At 38.7% G+C, this 21923-nt stretch overlaps 1 protein-coding gene across 1 annotated transcript in view; it reads right to left on the bottom strand.

The window, feature by feature from the left end:
- The window catches only part of CDH2 (cadherin 2), a 121772-nt gene that overhangs the window by 8573 nt on the left and 91276 nt on the right, over positions 1-21923 (bottom strand). Inside the window, exons 8-15 of the mRNA XM_072852577.1 lie at positions 20588-20725; positions 20039-20224; positions 17473-17729; positions 15892-16034; positions 14439-14672; positions 13880-14113; positions 12001-12140; positions 510-674 (exon numbers count right to left, since the gene is read on the bottom strand). Of these exons, the coding sequence (XP_072708678.1) occupies positions 510-674; positions 12001-12140; positions 13880-14113; positions 14439-14672; positions 15892-16034; positions 17473-17729; positions 20039-20224; positions 20588-20725 (1497 nt within the window). The remainder of the gene's footprint in view (positions 1-509; positions 675-12000; positions 12141-13879; positions 14114-14438; positions 14673-15891; positions 16035-17472; positions 17730-20038; positions 20225-20587; positions 20726-21923) is intronic.

Below are 21923 nucleotides of genomic sequence, written 5' to 3'. Positions count from 1 at the left end.
TTAAAAGCACTTACATAACATTTAATTTAGCTGCCCTGCTCACTAATCGTATTTGATGGAATTCTTTTGGTCTTACTGAAGGCACTGAATTTCCACTATTATCTGGATTCAAAGGGTAATGTATGAACAAAATGAAAATGAACTTCTTCCATTATTAAATTACTGTGAATTAATAAATGAATTTAGGCTAAACTATAATTTTGTTAGTCTATTTATTACTTGGAACCCATAGAATAATCCTGCTTGGAGATACCGTGGTTGCAGCTGATAACATATTATGAATGTAATTAATACAAATGTACAGAAGTTAATTGATACATCTTGTTAATTAAATTTGTCTGCACTTTAAAAGAACATATTTACTTCTATCTAGCAAGACAATTTTAATTGTCTAAGTAAGTTTTAAAAAGTTATTATGTTCAAACATAACAGCTACTCATGCAGAGTACCATAAACAAAATATAAAAGCTTATCAGATCTTCGGAGGAAACTCTTTTTCTCTCCTTTACCTCATTAATGAAGTCCCCAATGTCCCCAGGATGAGGAGCAGCTGATCTGACTGGATACTGAGGTTCTGCATGGATTGGCCTTTCATCAAGACGTCTGATTCCAACAGGTTTGATGGCATCTGGTTCCACAGTGTCAGGCTGCTGGAGCTGGCTCAAGTCATAATCCTGCAAAATATGAAACAAAGACAGTACGTTAGGAGAATTTCAAGCAGTATCTGTCAGGGGGAAACATGAGGAAGAAAAAAGGGAAAATGCAAAGTATCATTTCACCAGAAGTCCTATTTTCAGGATTGTAATGCTTACCGAGAATAAGTCAATAACATTGTTATTTGCATACCAACAGGATGTTATTTGATTTATACTCCCTGAATCTACCGTTTTGATTCTATTCCATCAGATTTGTAGAGCTTCTCATAAGTTTTCCATTGAGAAGCAAGGATTTGAGTAGTACCATTAAGAGGCTAAACACTTTGCCTAGTAATGATGATTTACTGCATAGAGCAAAGATGCCAAATCCAACTCTTATTTTTCTAAGCAAATAAATGCCAGACATTCTCATTCTGAGAAAGAGGCAAGTGCGCTGCTCTGCAGCGTTTTATAATACCTTCAAAGAATGAATTTAAGACTCCTTGCTGATTTCATGTGGCTTCCATAATATGAAAGCCAAAGGGGAAAAATGTCATAAGAAGTACAAAGCTCCTCAGATTTGGCCTTAATTCTAAGCACTTTCTAGAGATTACTTATGGATCTGTTCATTAAGTGCTTGATGCCGCAGTTTCAAACTCTGGCAGACTGATGAAGCTAGCACAGCATTATGAATTCCAATAAGCAGTATGTATGTATATAAAAATTATAATTAGATGAATGTTTATGCATTTAAGATAGATATGCCTGAATACTGTTTGCACAGTGCGATGCATTTCAGCATTGTCATTCACCTCACTGTTGTCATGTCTAGAAGGTAGTCATGCTTTAGGATACCTTTGCACAAGGCACTGGTAAAAATGCGGAACAAAGAACTGTGCTTAAAGGCTTAAACTAAAGCCATTCACGAACTACCAGTACACTGGGGCTCATGCCAACTCTATTGTACGCCAGATACCCTGTCCCACAAATAATCCAAGCAGTTGATGAGCATCCTAAATAAGCTCCTTTATCATCAGTCTCTATTTTTCAACAGTGTTGTTCTGGTAAAAATCTTATTTATAATCTCAACTTGCTGGAAATCATCTGCGCAGACAATTACATTTTCACTGGTTCCTTACTGGCTCCTAAAGGAAGGAATGCAAGCATGCACTTCTGCTGTCACCCTGTCACCTCATGGGATGTAGGACCTGTTTGAGAGTATGACCTACTGTGACCCCAAAACCAGACTTTTCAACAGGAGGAGAGGTCTGTTGACAGCAGTGAAGGTAGTTTGCTGGGAGAATTTCAACTATCAAATCCACTACACCTTCTAATTTGTTACTTGGGTCCTCAGCTGACTGCACACAAATATATAGTTAAAAAAGGTGGAACAGCTCCACTGAGATCTGAGAATGCAGTTTCATAAGCTTTAATTAGATTACAAGTTCCTTGGGGCAGAGCTGTAACTTCTACCCTTCGGTTCTTCATGTACCAAACAGAATAATAAGTGATCTCCATGAAGCGGTATGAATTGGAGAAAAGTAAACAGAACAGAACTTTTTATCTTTTCCCTTTTTATTATGTAAAATAAATCAAAATAGTTTAGAGAGACGCTATCAGAAAATCCTATCAAACAGAGAAGAATGTACTTTTTAGAATTTATAAATATGTAACAGAAGAGTGCTTTTCATACCCACCCAAAAGATAAAGGTGGAAAACACCAACAGGGAGAAATGAAAAATACTGGGTTTTTTATACTAAGCATTTCATTATGGAGGAATTAAAACGGGTATGGTTAAATAACAATGTATTAAAACCAGAAGAGTCTCTCTGGTCATTTCAGTTTTATAAATTTTTTTTTCCACCCACTCGCATATGCGTACAATTCTTTTTCTAATTAGGGGTCATACAGAAACACAATATGAATCAACTGAGTCAAGTCACATCTAAGGCCACTCTCTTGTGTGTCTGTATAGTTTGAGACATCTTGAGACTCTATAGCTAAAAAGAGCAAAGATTGCCATCCGCAAGGCAACAGCAGTGTGGAATGCGTCCTTTATGTGGACTCTCACTTTGGTTTTCTTTTCTAGGGTCACTTATGACACTGCCATCTAGCCTTCTATCAGAGGAAATTTATTTTGCAGGTCTATTAGTGTCTGGACAGGAAGAGAAGATCCATTGTCCTTATTACCACATACTCTCAAATCTCTCGTATCATTAAAATCAATACTAACTGTACATCAGTCAGGTATGGCAAGTCATCCACCATCTCCACAAACTGGCTTAGTGCCATAGAAACACAGCATCATGCAATGACTCCAGCCGTTTCAACATTCTGCCTGAAGTCAACTCTACTCAACTATTGCAAAGTAAAAGAAGGAAAAATGTTTTAAAGAGCCAGGGCGTAAGCTGTTTAGGGCTGCTGGAATTCCATCTCTTCACTCAACGCTGCATTCACAGCTAGAAAAATGGGAAAACTTTTCATGTATTACCTAAAGCTCCTGAACAGACTTTAAGGTTAGTCTCAAGCAGAGTTTGTTAAGATAGTTAACTGCAGAAGCGACAGCTAAATGGAAAACTGTGACACATCAGAAAGAGAATAAGACATGCTGGGGTAGGTTGGGTCAGCCAGCTTTGAGTAACATTCTGGGTCATTATTTTTACTCTTAATTTCAGGACCACAAGTCAACAATGTTTTGTCTTTGCTCCAGTCTTTTTCCATATAAACTGTTCATAATTACAATCTGCTGAGGGACTAATGAGAAATAAGACTAGGCTCTGCATTGGAAACGTACTTGAGCAAAGGCTGTGAGCACCTAATTCATATGGCTCCTGATTTTTGTCAGAGGTATTTATTTACTTATTTATGCTGTTTAGCCCTAATTCCAGCAATTTTAGAACAAATACCTCTTTCCCTTCCTTCAGTTTGGATTTAAGCAAATCCAAACAGAGGGTTTGTTTGAGTTTTTCTCCTCAAACTTCTGGACAAGCTTAGATTGTGGATGGAAGGGAGAATCTAGTATTAGTTTTTTCTCTATTGGAAGGTTGTGAAAACATACTAGTTTGCTCCCGTTTTGCACCTAGCAAAAACTCAGGCCTTCAGAAACCAGAAATCTAGACTAGTCTGGTTGTCCAAGTCTACAGTCAACAGGGAAACAGAAACCTCCCATTCTACAACAGGGATCTAAGTGAAACAGGCTGACCGATCCCCTGTCCTTCCCCTTGTTTATAAAGGGATATATCACTGGATGACACAATACAGCTACCTTTTAGATAACTGGTGGTTAGAGATGACAACCTCAATGCTTTACCAGTGTAACTCTCTTGATGTAACCACCAGCACTTCTGTCTCTTTGGCTAGCATCTCTGGCATCACTATTTGCTCTTGCTGAAAAAGTCCCTGACATCTGTATTGAAGCAGAAAAACTTCTGGGTTTGATTTGCTTTTAAGACAGAAAATAAAATCATGATGTATTAAAAGCGCATTTTATCAGAAGTTGCATCTTGTGAAATTAAACAATCTCAAAAGAACCCCACAAAACCTCACCAACCCCCTCCTCTCCAAGCTGATTACAAACATTGACCCTATTAGCTATTCACTTACTTCTAGACAGCTTTAAGCAAAGACTTTTACCATTACTAGCTCCCACCTCACATTCCTGAAACGTGAGATCCCAGTGAGACAGTGGTAAATGTCAAAACCAGCTAGCAAGCCCTACAAATCAACCACCTTACCAGATGTGTAGACAGAAGGGTCCAAAACCCCAAAAGCACTTCTTTAAAGACATCTACACAGTAGTTCGAAGTACAGTCCAAGTATCTCAACTTGAATAGAAGAAATGGCCAGAATAGAAGAAAAGGCCATTTTATATTCCCCAGTAACCAATGATTTACAGAGAAACAAGATAATGCAGCCTTCAAAATCTCTTCCCTTAAACAGCTTCCCCTTGTGCAAGGCAGCTGTTCATTTAAAAGCACTTGAGTAATAATCCCTCATACAGCAGCCATCAGTTACGGCAGTAGGAGAGATTTTTTTAAAAAGTACCTTGCTTTCTGACTGACAGTTACCAGATTCTACAATCCCTAAAAAAAAAAGAGGGGATAGGCCAGGAAATAGCGTTTCTCAGAAGCTTCTAGTTTTATAAAGCTAACTTTTTTCCTCCTGGATTAGCTGTTCTGGTTGTGTTTTTATTTTAGAAGATTTACTTAAGTTTTTGGCAAAAACTTAAAGTAAAAATTTTTACAGTAACTGGACCTGCTTTATATGAATGCATACTGGAACATTATAAAGCAGAACTGCAAACAACAGAATCAAACCACAACTTACTAAAACTATACAACTGCTATGCATAGACGGGACTGACTTTTTTCCAGATAGGAAAACTCTGAAAATATTGGAATATGTTACATCTAAATTGAGCTTTCCACTACTAAGAAGTTTTTCTCTAACACTAACAGTGATATATCCTAATACATGCAACCTGACTGACATATTCATTAATGATTTATGAATCTGGCTTCTCTGTTATCTCAGAGCTCTCAGTTTATTTCCTGGCCATTCATTAGACTGTGTTACACACTTTTAGGGATGACTTGTTTTTTTACCTTGTACAGAACTAAAGCTTTGGCTATACATGAACACAGGCCTGGACATATGACTAATATAATAAAAACACTACACCTGTTTCTCATTTTTCAAAGGATGCAGCCATTGCAAAGAAATATGAAAGTTCAAATCTATCCCCGTGCAAGAAATAATCAATTTAATTGTCACCAGATCACTTAATTTGATAGTGAGAGCTGTAAGCATCATTCACTGAACAAAATCAGCTGCAGTGGTCTAAGTGCATGTAAAGCAACATTGGCAGAAGCTTGCATTTCACCCACCCCTTTTACAGGATGGTGCCTTCGTGTAGTGCCAGTTTTATTGTTGGCTTAAGAGAACAGAGCAAACTGTGACTTGAAGTACCTATGGATATAACACATGTTCTGCTTTGCCTTTGTGTTCCAAAGACAATTGCTGTCTACTCCAATAGAGAAATGGGATGGGGAAGCAAGAGAAGAAATATTTTACACAGCTGAATGTTCCCATCTGCCAAGGTCTTTTAAAAACAAAGAAAAAGGAAGTGAAAACCAGTCCTGCTATATCTTACTATTGTACCCCCAAACATCACCCTAAAAAACTATTAGAAATTTGCACATAAAATATTGCCTGAGTTCTGCAAAATGCTCCAACCTGCCCTAAATCTTACATCTGCTGAAATAATAGGACTCCAAAAAAAGCAAAGCACAGAGGACTGACTAGATGTAGGCTGCAGGTGGGAGGCTAGTTAAAATGCCTGTGCTGACAGTTGCTCTTTATTTGCTACTCACTTTTTGATTACTTTCTGCCATACTGCTTTTCCCATTTCTTTTTATTATAGATGCATCTGGAGTATTACCAGTTAATCATTTTTAAGATAACCAAGAAGCTAGCTTATCTTTTTTAATAATAAAAAAGGTGAAAGTTAAACTCCAGCTGCAGATAAAACACAATAACAGGCGTAGGTTCTAGATAGGATAAAATAAAACACAGAACAATTTTGTAATGGAATTATGGAAACATTACTTTTCGTATGATGAGATAAAGATTCACCAAGGAATGACAGTAATTCCTCCACAGGAGCACTGCATGAGTCACTCATTCAAAAAAATGAAGTTAATGTCTTAGTAAGCAAACACAATCCCCAAAATAACTACCTTCTAATTATAATATTGTATATTCCTAGGGATATCTTAGCAACAGTTATTTCATTCATTATCATTAAAATTCAAACATAAAACACACTGCAATGCAAAATAAAGGTTAGAAAGTGAGAGTAAATGATCTGAATAACATTTGATAGGGTGGTGAAAATAAAATATAATCAAATGGATTTATAAAGTTAATCGAGTAGGTAAGGACCATTGTCATGTTTACAACAGAGGTTATGACGAGATCCAGCACAGAAGACCAATGTAATCTTAAGATGTAAGCATAAAGGAAATTATGACAATAAGAAAAAAAAAAACAACAAAAAATCCAAAGGATTACTCAATTTGGTTTCATCAATGACACACAAATGCTGGAACAAAGCTACCCTTTCTATAAAGGAGCCATTTCTGTTTAGAATTTAGATCCTGCACACAAAAAACTAAACTATTATGTTTTTATTTTTAATGCTAGTATCACCTTTAAAATAAATGCTACTATTTTCTTTCTCTATATAAACATGTAATAAAACATGACAAAAGGCAAGCTATTGACTAATGTCTGAATAGAGCTGTAAGAAAAGGTGATGTAGGAAGGAACACATAGAATCCTTAGGAAGAAAACTGCTTTGAATAATAGTAAAATCATTACGTTGGAAACTCTTGTGCTGAAGAGATCTGAGGGCTAGATTAAAATACAGGTTAAAAACAGCTGATCTGCAATACTTTCAAAGCATATCACCCACTTGCTCAGGCAACTTGCTTCAACAGGACCACCTGCACGAGCAAATACTATAAAATTCAGAAAACACTATAGAAATGGGTTCAAAGAAGATGACAGGATCATCTTGTGCAATGAGATGTATACAAAAGCAATTAAATGGAAAAAAAAAAATGTATCACAGTTATCAGGTTGACATATGCTGCATGTATCCTAGTCGAGCACCCACTGCCTCGATGTAAATCACATGAATGGCCTGAGATATGCGATAAAAATGAGTTAGTGATGCTTATGGGCTGTGATCTGCTATGTGTGTGAACTATGCTGCAGACATGTGCTAAGTGCTTTAACACTCAGCCAACATGAGGTTTTGGTATTTAGGACTGACAATAGTGTTACAAGTTGAGAGCACATAATGTCGGGGAGAATATTCGTCATTTGTATCTCACACCTCCTGTTTGCTAAACAAGCTATAGATCATGCGGTCCATTAATAATCAAGACTGTCACTACCAGCTTCATAATTTGTACCTAAGCTAGGCACATCTATTTCAGAATATAGTAAATTGTAGTGTCCCATCCCCAACTGCTGGGTTAAACATTCAGATGGAATTAAAAAAAAAAAAACCAAAACACAACACCCAAAGCAAAACAAAAAATCCCGCAACACTTACCCCCTCCCCAAACCAGTAAACTCAAAGCCTCTCAGGGCCCAGCTCCTGTAAGTCAGGAGCCAAACTGTTAAAACCAGAAAGTAATAAACAAAATCCTGAGAAGAATCACAGTCTTTCTATCTGGAATACCTCTGCTCCCTCTCCTTCCTCCCTTGTCCCCAGCTTCTGCTAGTACAGTGATCTTTCCCAATACCAGGAACAATATTTCTGCCTGGAACGACAGCAGTGCTGTATAGCTTTCAGCTTCCAGTTTTTCAGCCCACATTTCTAAGAAACAGAAGTTTAGGTGAAAAAAGACCAGAACATTTCCAGTGTTGACAACGCTCTTCAGCGGGGAGCAGGCTGACTTCAGTTATGACCCACAACTCAAGAGCTTTTCTAGCTTAGTGAATTAAAAGCATTTTTCTCAACTGCTGTGGAGATCACACGACCCTGTGTACATCATGTCAGGCTAGAGGAAGACTATGAATCATTCAAGAACCTCAATTTTCTTTACAAGCATTCAGTCTGTCAGAGTGAACAAAGCAGGCCAAGATGGCCTCAGATGGGATTAACAGGAGACCTTCACAATGGAATAAACTGCTCTTTTATGACAGACTTCACATCATAATTCCTTGGAAATGCTAGCACAAGATAAAAAAAAAAAAAAAAAGAAAACCAAGCAGGAATCCCACCTTGTTGTTGACAGTTGCTATGACTCAGAGGAACTAGCTGGAAATTGGAACTCATCAAATTTGTTGTGGGAGACATTACTCTGATAGCATGTACAAAGAGTTTGAAAGGAACATGCTGAGCATGCTTTAGGAGTTTCTGGGTCTGCTGTGATAGCTAACAAACCCAACTGTATAGCTTCAGAATAAATAAATAAATAAACCCTCTTAAATAAAAAAATTACTCCAAGAGCAAAACCACAACTCTAAAAGTAGTTTGGTTCAGGATGCAGAGAGTCCTACGTTCTACCACTTATCTTCAAGCCCTACCAGCCATACCTTCAAGTCACCTAAACATCTGGGATAAACAAGAAAAATATGAGGCCACACAGGATAAATCTTCAAGTATTCATCCAGAAAAGCAGGTGATTTTAAAAAGGCCTAAGTAATTTGCTTGCTATAAATAGCAGTAAGTAATTTTAAAAGGTACAGATTATGAAAATATCTGAAGCTTTTAAAATACTGTTTTCACTGAGATTCATATGTGGCTTTGAGCATTCCCTCCTATTTTGCTGCATGAGATGCACCCTGGGTTGGACGATTCTGTGTTTCTGAGTCACCTTGTGCACTGCCTTCTACCAAAGCTGCTTGTTCAGTCAATCCTGATGGTTTTGGGGAGAGTGCGCCATAAAAAGTTAATATTGACGTACAGCATTTTCCTCTGTCATTTGCTGATGACTTGTGGACGCAAGTTTGACATGAAATAATTTTTCTTGATTTTAACAGAACAGTGGCAGTTTTACCCTATGAGGCCTCATTCTGAAAATACATTTTTGATTGCAGTCTCATGCTTTTTTAGAACACTAAATATGACACTTTAAAATTTACTTTAACTTTGACAAAAACGCAAAGATCTTTATGGTCAATGCCTTTTGCCCACAGTGTTCTGCATGCGGCTTTGCTTGTACAGTATTTTGCTTAGCCACGGTTTACAAAAAATGAGATTACTACTCGTAGGGAACTTGTTAGGACATATCAAAAGCTTAGCATTTCAAGTTCTTAAATCTCACATAAAATGCATGCAAAACCGAATAAACCCCAACCAAATACAATCCTCCCTCTTTCCCCTGGGCACAGGAGGTGAGGGGGGCAAGGAGGGAACCAAGAACAAATGAACCTAGGACTATTATCATCTAGTTAAGCACAGGAAGAAATTAGATCTTATAAAATGTCAAACCAAAATAAAGTAAAATAATCTCCCTGAAAAGCAAGACAGAACTTATTTCCATCATCCATTGTAGACAGAAAATTAAGCACCTACGTGAAAAGTCTGTGCTCTCTATTCAGGCATTCTGGACAGGAACAAATTCCTAACTTTGGAGCTGTGGGAGCACCTACCCCCTCCCTTTTTGCCTATGCAGTGGTCTAAAACTCTTGCTACAGAAGTGGTTATAAAAGCTTGCTATACTTTGTATGAGCTTTTATTTTCTTTTCCTGCAGTGTTTGTTATGTTTGGAGTGTATAAAGACCTTTTAGACCCTCAGACACTATGGTCTACTACTCAATGGATCAGGAAAGGGACAAGTGTACCCGAACTATGTGTCTGGCAGCTAATATAATTAATTTGCAACAGTGGCCTTAAAATCGTCTTAAGAAAGCAAGCAGGGGTTTTGTGGCTAAAAATCGTTCAATTTTCTATAAAGCCCTTAAACTTCTCTGTATCTAGGTGCTTCCTCTGCTCACTGTGAGAGGAAATGATGCTAATTTCACATTTCTTACCACTTTACTGCTACTTCACCCATTGACAGTTTTTCATTTAATAGCGTGCACTATACTCATTCGCTGCTGGTGAAAGACTGCATTTATGGATGACTTACATCCTGCTAATATCTACGGCATTCACACAATGTTACCTCCTGCTGCACTACCATGACTATATCTCTCACAAAGACAGCAGTTTCACTGGAGAGGAGCACAATAGAAGATGGACAGAGGAGAGACTTCAGCTCCATTTCTAAACTATTAAGTATTTACTCCCATGGTACACTGTTACAACAATGCTTAAAGTTTCTGACCTGCAGCAGAACCTCTCCCAACACTACTCTAGCATCACCTATGACTTCCCAGTCATAGGGAAGTGTATACTCTGAGAACTGAACAGTGTATACTCTGAGAACCTTACTGACCCTGTCCTGAGGGTTGTGTGGACAATAATTAAAAATCAAAACCACATGAAAATTGCTGAACAGATCCTCCAGAGAATTGTGGGTGAACAAGAGCTGGGGATATGCAAACTGGAAAATTAGTTCTCACAGGACTGAGTTTTCTTGATGTTTTTTAAGCTTGTAACTCTTCTGTGCAGTAACAGATGCACAAACAGGATGCAATTCTTGTACTCAAACTATCTGTGTACAAACAACTGGAGTACATACGCAGACTCAAAGGGTTGTCTTCAATTTATTTAGTAACATAAGCAATTTTCCACAACTCCATAAACTGAAGTTTCCTTTGCAAATTGCTTAAAAAGCAACTTATGCAGAAAAGCCAGGAAGTAGGAACAGTACTTGGGGAAATGCAGGAAGCATGGAAATTACTAAGGCGAACACAAATTTCAAACAAACAAACAAATGAACAGAGGGAAGCTATAAATGTCTGTACTAGTGAAGGGAGACACTTTTCAGATAACTCAAGTGCCGGATGACTGTGACTGGGGATGTGTGGAAGAATTACACTTAATTTTTCAAGGCTTTTTACTGGAAAATTTCTTTGGCTCTATTATATACACTGTTCCCTTTGTAATTATTACACTTATTTCTACCACTAATAATGTGCATAAATCTACTGTTTGCCATGTTCATAAAGCACTTAATAAACCTCCTCTGAAGGAAGGAAATTGCACTGCTTGGAAATTCACTAACTTGGAGGGAGAAGGAAAAATAAGCTATTCTTAGCATATACACATCACTCCTAGTCCTTTTAACGTATCAGCAGTGGTTCAACCAGAGGTGATGTGAGAGTAAATGCATATGGCACCTGCCTGGAAAGGTATTTGAATAAACACAGATGTGCCCTGACAGCTACTTGAAACATAAATACTTTCCAAGCTGAAATTCCAGTACTGGCCAATCTGTCAATAGACAGCATTACCGTATATCTAGAAAGGCATTCATGCACCACTAAAAAAGGGTCATATTTGGAATAGACTGTGTTAGGCACTCTGCACTGGTGATCCTGTAAAACAGGATATCAGACAAGGAGTGAAGAAGGTTTACAGACTGCAATGAGAATGGATGTTAATTTTCATTTAAATGTAACAGCCTTAGTTGGAATATGGTCAGAATGCCGTGACTGTAAGTGGACAAGATACTGGTTTTACATCTCATCCAAAAGGCAAGCAATTGGTATTTCTGGAACTGCAAAAAACAACATGAGAAAGCAATGTTATATTTCAGGTTTTTAAAACATTACTTACTGCCTTCAGTATTTAATGCAAAAATTAGCTACCTATCATAATGTGTCAACGGAAACAAAATAGATAAAGTGCAGAGTGAAGTGCAAATCTATATGTAAAAACCATTAATCATTCCTCACCTGATCTTCTTCTCCACCACCTTCTTCATCGTATTTCAGAATGTTGTCCCTCACATCATCTTCTGGGTCAATCAAGAGCTGCTTTGCCTGACGCTCTTTATCACGGCGTTTCATCCATACCACGAACATTAAAACTAAAACTACATTGCAAAAAGGGAAAACACAAAACCACATCTTGATTCTGAGGTACAGCCATGGAAAATTGTACAAATTTGACACCAAGATTTTTTTTTTAAAAAAGGGGGAGGGGGAGAAAAAAGCCAAGAAAGTTGGCTTTGACTGTTCAGGGTGAGTTTGTGTTTTGGGTTTTTTTTTGTTTTTTTAAATAAAAAATTTCATAGAAGGCAGCTTAAGCAAGAGATGTTTCAACTCAGGCTACTATAGGCAATTTGATTTGAAAATCAATCACATATTCAAGGTCGTAAGTCACAAATCCATTCCACATCTGCAAAATAAACTTGTCATGAAAAGAAATAAGAAAGACCAAGCTTCATAAACCACTGGATTCATAAGGGAATCTCTCCAGTAGTGGCAAGAATTCTAAAAGATTATTTATATTTTTTTTTCTGCTATGTCCCAAGAGTGTATAGCAATTTGTACAGTTTAAGTAATTTTGATGTTTGAATATCACCACGCTTTGGCCATTGGGGCATATGGCTCAGCAGTCCATGAGAACAGACCATATTGTTGCCTAAGTTTAGATTTCTGTTTCGAAGCAAGAGGAATCAAGGTTGAGGAAAATGCAGTGGCACTTAGAGCTATATATCTTTAATCTCAACCATTTCAAGTTATACTGTTTGTTTATAAACTAAAGCTTTTTAAAGAAAACCAAATGAGAAACAGAATAAATGTGAGTAAATGAATTTCTAGTACAATAGGCATGTTTCCAATTACAACCATCTTCATGGAAAGAAATTCCAATGTATCTAGAATGTCAATATATGCAGAATATCTTAAAAGATTCGATAGTTTCAATAAGGCTCAGTTAATTCATTATCTAACATTTTAAGACTATCTTGTATCAGGAAAATAATTGTGCTGTGCTTGAGTACAGCCATGGGCTTAGCCAGGCTCAAAAACTTTTTTATTTATTTATTTTTTTAAAATTACCCCTTTCCATCATTTTGTATGTTCTGGACTGGCGCACAGTATACTCTGAACAGATTAATCCCTTCCTTTTGTTCCACCACAATCAGAAATCAGTTAACCATAATGTGTAAGAGAGCTAGCATCTAATTTACTACACTGGACAGACACTTAGTCATGATGTTTAGTCATTTCCCTTATTGAATGCACTTGACACAAAAATAAAATACTAGCATAGCTTTATGTAATAATTAAACACACATACACATCTCTGTTCCTGCATGGCTGCCTGCTTGTCGGGCCTTAAAAGAAGGGCTGTGATATATTACTTTCCAAAATCATCAAATAGCCTGCCTACATTAATCTGGAACACAACAGTAGCAACACCAGAGAACTCCTTAAAGGCACTGTTACCCACTGTGGGTGGTATCAAATCACACAGTACCAGCAACACAAGAGAGACTAGATGTCTGGGGGCTAATCACATCTTCAGCCCGGTCACTCACTGATGTAACATAACAAGTGCCCATGGGCACAGATGGAAAACCTCTTTCACAAACCCACTGTGGGCCGTGACTGCCATGCAAGTGCTAGTTATCATCTGTCTCACAGACTCCTAATCCTTTACCATCAGAAAGTTTTCGTACTTGTCCAAGACATTAAACTAAGCAGCAACAATTCTTGGACTTGAGTCTTTAATCACTCTCCTGTCTTTGTCAAAGTACATGGGACTAAAACATAAGATAGTACTTGCAAAACAAAAGAGTTAGGATTAAGAGATCTATCTACTCACTAAGCAAAATGATGATACAAAGCAGAATTGCAATGATGGCACCAGTGCCCAGCCCTGCACCAACGATCCGGTCAACGTCAGTGCAGTCTCCGTTTATGTCACACTGGCAAACTTTCACTTTCAGCACGGAAGTGCTAGATGCATGTGGATTTCCAGAATCTGTAATTACTATGGGCACATCGTAGATACCAGCCTCCAGGAACCTGATCCTTAAAGAGAGCTGGGCATGATCACCTGTGTGTGAAAATAAGACACTTGTTAAAAAGTAAGGTACCGCTTACGTGGGTTTAAAACAGTATTGGCAAAAACGGCTCATCTCTGAGCTCTGTGTTAACTTATTGTTCAACCCACTACGTGACACTCAGGATAACAGACTTCTTTACTGTGAAAAACTTTTCTTTCTTAAAATTTCTTGTTCTTTGGGGAACTTACACAAGGGTGCTTTCCTATTCATATTAACCAAATTCACGTATGTTGTGAAAGAAAACCAAACTAAAATACAGAAAAGCACATGCAATAGTTTCTTTAAAATTATTAAGCTTTCTATAATGTTAATTACCACTAATTCGAACAATAGTCCAATTCCTCTTAATACTAGCAGGTGTGTCAGGCAGCTCAAAGGCAAACGGGCCTGCATTTGGATCTATGTCAGGGTCTACAGCAGTGATGTTAATAGCGTTAGGCTGTAGTGTTTCACAAGTTGTGGCTTCTTTCGGATTCACTTGGGGGGCATTATCATTGATGTCCAGCAGGTATATCTGAAGTGTGCCAGTTCCGCTCATCGGGGGGATTCCTTAAAGAAAAGAAAATGGTATTGAGTCTGTTTCCAACTGGAAAGTTACTTACCTAAAGCTATACCAACACTTTTCAATTACTGTGTACATGTGTTCACCTCAGTTTTGGGATTCTGTCTTTACGAAGCCAGTCTAACACTGTCACTGCTCCTGCTAACACACAAATTCTTACATAGTCTGTCCTCAGAAAAACTGCCCTACTTAGCAAAAAAATCAGCAAATAACTACAGATCCACAGATCAGGGATTCAACTACTTTACTGACAAGACAGCCAGTTCCTCTCCAGAGACAGTCCACATCAAGTGCTTCCCAGAAAAAGGTGTAAAAATGGAATAGCTTATCCTCTGGAGAAATTATTTTGTATCTTTGAAGACTTACGATCACCCTTTACCACAAATGTGCTGTTTAAATTCTAATACTGACTTTCAGCATGCTATTTCTAGACATTCTTGCTATCCATATCGAATGTGTGATGCTTCCGTAAACTTTGCTGAAGTCACATGTTTATGTTAACATGTGGCACAGAATTTCTCAGTATAATTAGCAACAGTTCTCATTCCACCACCCCCTCTCCAATCTTCCAGTTCCATTTAATTTTGTTCTCCAGAAGAGAGCCAAAAGGAGCGAAGTAGTTGATCTAGCTTTGTTATGCTGTATCAGTTCGCAAATTTTTACCATTTGTCTTCTCTCCAAGGTAAACAGCCCCAGTGTTTCAGTTTTCCCCCTTAATGCCAGAACGTTCCTAACGACACCTGTCCATCTTTCTGGTATCAGCTATGAACAGTACAGCACTCCAGCCAAACTCAAAGGACACATTTTTGAGCAGAGACTGTTAATTGTCATCAACAAACTGGCAATGAAAAGACCCTTTTCCCTCTGCACTATTGTAGCCTGAATGTGGAAAAATACAATACCCCTCCCTCAACACTTTACTCCCCATAAGTCCACTTATGCTGTTCATGCACTTAGCCTACTGCACTCTTGTGCAGGTTTGTCAAACTTGACTAATGTAACTAAGCCAGTGCCTTTCTCCAAACTCATAAAATTATTTTTCAGCCCGCTTCCAGAGTAGCTGGAAGATACCTAAAGTCTGATATTAATATAGACTTCCGACTGGATGTATTTAAGCATATCTTGTTTTCTGCCCCGGTAAAACTGTATGCCATTCAACCACACAGAAGAAAGCTTTTTGAAAACATACACAATGTTGATACATACCATTATCAGAAGCAAGAAACGTTGCATTATACATATTGTTTTGCACATATATTGACTCCCTGTCCAAAACAGCCGTAGTAGTTATTTGTCCATTAACAGGGTCAATTTTCAGCCAGTTTGCAGGATCTGAAAGTTTTGAGTACCTGTGTATTTGATCACAAGATGTGTTATTTATCTGCCAACATAAATATTGACAACAAAGACAATATTAGTATTCTAATTTGTATTCTGAACACATTTTTGGAATTGGAGACAATATTTCACAAATTTCCATTTATTAAGCCTTGTCGCTACAATTCTTGAAAACATGTCTTAAAAACAGTCCTACATTTAGATTCTTGAAGTGCCCTGTTATGTAAGTTATCATGTAACTGGAGTAAATCCTACCACTACTGTAAACTATATAACATTCATATTCAGACTCAATTAAAATATTTCATTAAGGACCCTCTCTCGCTTGTTCTATTCCTACAGAGCTGTTCATACTAACTTTTATCTTATCAGAGTGCTGAGAGCAGGAGAGAGGTAACAATGGATGAAGAGTCTTAGAGTAGCACTAATTCGCATTATTCTAGTGCGTCCAATATCACTTAGTTAATTTTTTTAGCGGCCCTGATTTTACTGCATGCATCTCATCTTAATTTGAAAGAGGAGTGTCTTTCAAAATCATCCTTCTATTTGATAAATTTGTCCTTTGACATGAATCAAGTACAAGCTACCTTAGGTCATCAAAAACACATATATCCTTAAGTCCTCACGCTATCATGTCTATGATGGTTACGTCCAGAAATGAGCAAAATATCAGCAACAGCTAAACAAAATTAAGAGAAAGTAAAATTCTAAGAACGTTGATTTGAAAGGAAAGACAGAGTAAGTTCTGGAGTTTCCTCCACATGAGCTAAAAAAGCTGTTGAATACGATAGGAACCTGAGTCCTGGCCCAAGGCTAGTTGCTGTTCCTTAGCTTTGCAGTCAACGACCATGTTTTTAATGAGGTATCTGAAAGTATGCTTTAAGATTTCCCTGTTTCATCCTCTTCACTTTTGTCATTTAGCATAGTTTTACACATTAGACAAGTTATGATCAAATTATGATCATAGCTATCAGTACAAGAGTTCACAGATGGACGACAACAGCACTATTGCTGGAGAATAAATGAAAAGAAAATCCTTAAGATTTGGTCAACGATCTGACATGGTTTTGCTGCCATGTCAAAATTATTGGTTAATTTAAATTGCAAATTATTTTAGTTCACACAAGCATGTGTCTGCTCTGACTGAATTTGTTGGGATGCCATGTATACTTTAACACAGGTGCATAACTTCATTCTACCTTGACGAAGTAGGACTTCGCATTAGAAGATGACCCAGTTTATACATCTATGAATGCTGGTTAGGTCACCTTCTCTACAGCTAAAAATCCCTTTAGAGAAGAGCTGCACAAAAGCTACAGGAGGTATTGGTATAGCTGTGTGCTATGGTAAATGCAGTAATTTCATATACAGTCTCTTTGCTCCCCACCCATTCTGTAACATGGATATTGCATTCCAATTGTTAAATAACTGCCAAGTGTTCATATAGACCTTAGAGAGGTTTGCTGCATGTAACGATCTGGATCCTGAGCAGTGAAAGTTGTCAACATGCTACCAGCAAGTAGCCCTTCTTCTTGACGTACAAGCTTAGGGTTTGGAACAAAATATGGGCTCTCATTCACATCAATGACCGTAATGGACACGGTTGCTGTTGACTGAGGAGGATGCTGAATCCCCTTAGCCAAAGGCACTTGATTTTCTGCAGCTACAGTAAGCACGAACATCCTGTTGGTCTCGAAGTCAATAGGCTGGGAAAAGCAAAGAGCAAGAAGTGTTAACATTTACTTACAATAGTGATGGACACACAGTAACATTTTTACTTCAAAGCACATTTTTAAACATTACTTGTACTGCTTTTCTCAAATATGAACGCAGAGCCTAGAGAGAACACAATCAAGGTAACACCTCAACACAAGACTGGGTTGCGGTTTTGCTTAGCAGCAGCAGCAGTTTTGAACTCAGAACAGCTAGAAACCTTGTCATTCTTGGATTTAACTTACTCTGGTACTGCCATTCATGGTAACTGAGGAAACAAGTAGTTTCATCAGAAGATGATGTAGAAACTCCCAGCTTTGTGCCAGGCACTCATGTGAGCAGATGTGCCTCCTGAGGAGCAAAACCTGCCTCTCTCTGTTATGAGGACAAAGGTTTCTTTCAAACAAGATCATGACCAGCCCCGTAGATCAGATTCCTATGCCCTTAATGTTTCACTAGAAAGACTTTGTAATCCCAGCTAATCCCATTGCTGGTATACCTACAGCTCCCATCTTCACAGTCTGGACAACCTTCAGTTTGGGGACTTCCTCACTGAGCCAGAAATCCAATTTAAGGAGGAGTAAAAACAGTTTGAGGCTAGAGTTCCTCTGTCATGCTGCATAGGGGTGAAGCGTTCTTCAGGCAAATCAGGGTGAACCTGATTTGCCTTAATACTATGCACTGTACTACTCGCACTGATTCTAGATTTGAAGGAACCCTCCACCTTACAGGGGCAGTTGGCACATGACAGTATGATGTCAGTGACAAGAGACAATCCAATCTTCATTACAGGTTGACAGATCAACTCATTGCACTGCCAATAAAAACTGTAGGCAGGCTTCCAACTCTTCCCATGTCTGGGTGCTTAAAGGAGTGCTGCTGGGTAGACTGCAGAGCCACCACCTCAGGCCCATTTTCCTATGCTGTTGAAGAGTCTCTGATTTCAGATGGTACAGCTGGCCCCCTTTTGAACAGGCCCATCATTCGCTTGCATTTGTAGGAAAAAATTCCTTTTCCAGTGAGGCTCCCACATGCTGCTACTCTGTTGTTAAACCAGGTCAGATGTAGCAAAGCACTGAGATACTCTGGCAGTAGAGGGGATGGAATTTGTTAAAAATAAATTTGTAAGTGAGTAAAGCTATACAAACAGGTTAGAGATCTGGAATCTTAGGCTTGCTTCCCTTTATAATACTTTAGTTTAATCTGAGCATTTTTAAAATTCTCTTTTCCAGACATTTCTAGTTTGATACCATTCCTAGATCTGAAAAAAAATGCTTATGTGCCTAATTACAAAGCCCAGACACTCACATAATTCTTGCTGGAAGACTGCAATATAGCAATTGGTACCTCTAGGGAAGTGCAGTTATAAAACAGACAGTTCTTAAAAAAAAAAAAACAACACACCACCAAACAAAAAAACCAAACCACAACAACCACCTAGTGTGAATTACCACTATAGCTGTACGAAAATTGTATCTTTTTCTCACCTAGATACTGAGAAGAATGGAGAGGGGAAAAAAAAAGGGGGGGGGTGGTGGTGTGTGTAAGGTGAATGTTTTAATTTCCAAATGGGAATATGGGCATCTCACACTTGACTTTGTAAGTGGATCAGCCAAAACCAGAACAGGCCAACTCAGAGACGAGACACTTATCAGAGGGCCATGAGGAAAGGTGGCTACTGCCTGGCAGGTTTAATTATAGAACCACATTGTTATTATCACTTGAAATAAGTCATCCCTCAACACAGAGCTGTGTTGGCTAGAGAATGAAGATAGACAGGTTATTCCATAAAAGGTATTTAAATGAGGTTTTAAAAATAGCCAGTCTTTAAAAGTCTCTTGTAGAAGTAGCCTCCCACGTATCACTTTTTCCTCTCTGATTGTGCCTTGACTGCCTATTATCTGTTCCTTAACGGGAACATGTTGACATAAAACCTGCAGACAACAAGCGTGACTACTAATGGAGGCCAGGAGGTAGGAAGCTGTTCCTTTATGCTAGCAACAAATACTAAGCAAATGCTTTTTCACAGACGAATTCCTATCTTCTGGCAAATAAAGCTTCAAAATGTGTAATTTTCAACAACCTAGCCTGATTTTTAAAACTGATCAGTTGAAATACTACTGCTAGTGTAAGCAAGGAAACGCTGCAAGAGATGGACAGCTTACTTCCACAGGACAGATGGTGCCCATCCATTTTCCTTTCCAGACTCATGCTGGCCCCAGAAGTTCACATTTTTCCTCCCTCAGTTTTCTCCCACTTCTTCCATCTCTGCTTAATTCTCTGAAGCGCAAGCATCTCTTACCTTCACAACCGTCACCAGCCCATCGTTGCTATTGGGATCAGTCAGGATGGTAAATCGACCTGTCGGGTCTCCTCCGGTCATTCGGTACATCGCATTCCACGCAGGTGTGTGGGGCTGATCTTTATCCGTTACCGTCAGATTTGCTACGATCACATCCACCCTGTTTTCCGGTACTTCCCCATAGAACTGCAAAAAACAAGAAAACATTTTACCTCGGCTGCAGAAACACACACAGAGCCACGCCATACTGAACATTCATCAACATTAGAGCGCGCATCTCTCTCCACTGGAGCTCTGACAATTTATCTAATGAAGTTTACCCGAGGCCACCCAGAAAACTGATGGTTTGATTCCCTTGTCAGCTTTTGCCTTTTGGCCTAAGCAGAATACCAAATCTAAGGGATATATATATTCTGCACGTATCTCAATTCTGCCTGCCAGTACACTATTTAATAAGTAATAAATATTTACTGTCTGTGAATATAATGAGAAAAGCAGGGAAGGGTTATAAATATGCACATCCTTCAGTTACTCCCACCCTGTACTTACAGTCATGGCGGTGAACTCTGGAGGATTGTCATTGACATCTGTCACAGTGATGACAGCAGTTGCTGTGTTTGAAAGACCATATGTTGGGTTTCCTTCCATGTCCGTAGCTTGAATTATTAATGTATATTGTTGTACTTTCTAAAACACAAAATGACATCAACATAAGTTTTAGACAAAACTAACATTACCGTAGAACAGCAGGTGTTTCCAAAATTGCAGGTCGCTAAGCAATGGAGCCTATCACACTGTTTATTCTAGTTAGCATCACCTCGGATGACAGGAGCAAAGTTTGTGCCAGAGGAGCACAGCACTGGGTTGCATCTCGCTACATTGAACTACTTGATTTTCTTCAAATATCACTGAGACAAGAGCAGACTGCCTGCTTCCTACTCTCAAAATCAAAGACACTTTATACAGTTAATGCTGCTATTATAGATTTAACAACACTTGTCAAATGGGGAAAAGACAAGAGTGCGGTTTATACTAAAACAGGGTAAGTCCTCAAAAGCATTTACGAGAACCGAGCCAAGGTAGGTTTGTTGGCCAAACAGCCGCAACTGCCAAGCTTTTGTTTCAGCCGAGCCCAAGTATAAAACCACTGTTGCAACTTCTTGCCATCGCTATGGAAACCGAAGATGTCAAGGCTAACCGAGACTAGTAAGGGCACTGGGAGAAAGGGGGAGGAACAACCACACGAGCTATTTCCATGAATGTTAAACACCCCGGCCGAAGATGGCCGCCGCCTCCTTCCTCCCCCCACCCCCCCCCGCCCTCGCCGCGCGTGCCATCAGCAACGGCCGGGCCGGGCCGGCGCTGCGCTGCGGTCCCCCGGCACGGCTGGAGCGGGGCCAGGGCTCCCTCAGGCACAAGAAATGCCCAACTGGGACCTGACCTCAGACTGGTTAGATGTTTAAAACAAAGTCGACAAGGCGGTGTTTAAAAAGAAGGAAAAAAAAAAAATTAGAGAGATGTTTTTTGTGTAGAGTTGCTGAGAAGTTGATTGGAACTCATCAACGGTTTCTACCGTGAAATGAAAATACTGTGCGTGCTTTTTCATTTGCCAGTTCAGCTTCCCAGTTCGGAGAGAGCTAGGTGTTATCATCCAGTTCTTTCCAAAAGAAAACGCACAAACGTAAGAAGCTGCTATTACTTTGAAATATCACTTTCATGAATGGTTTACTAACGCTGGCAAAAAACCTTCTGGCAAAATAAAAATACTTAAAGAAAAGCACAGTTTTTCCACTCAGTACTTTATTTTCTCCCACTACTTACAGACCTGGGTATAGGACAGATGACTTCTCATGGAAACTGTTTACAAAAAGGGACTATGTATATC

This window comes from Ciconia boyciana, chromosome 2 (genome assembly GCF_034638445.1).
Source record: "Ciconia boyciana chromosome 2, ASM3463844v1, whole genome shotgun sequence".
Classification (NCBI taxonomy): Eukaryota; Metazoa; Chordata; class Aves; order Ciconiiformes; family Ciconiidae; genus Ciconia; species Ciconia boyciana.
The sequence above is the reverse complement of the archived record's forward strand: the minus strand, read 5'-3'. Positions and strand labels throughout refer to the sequence as shown.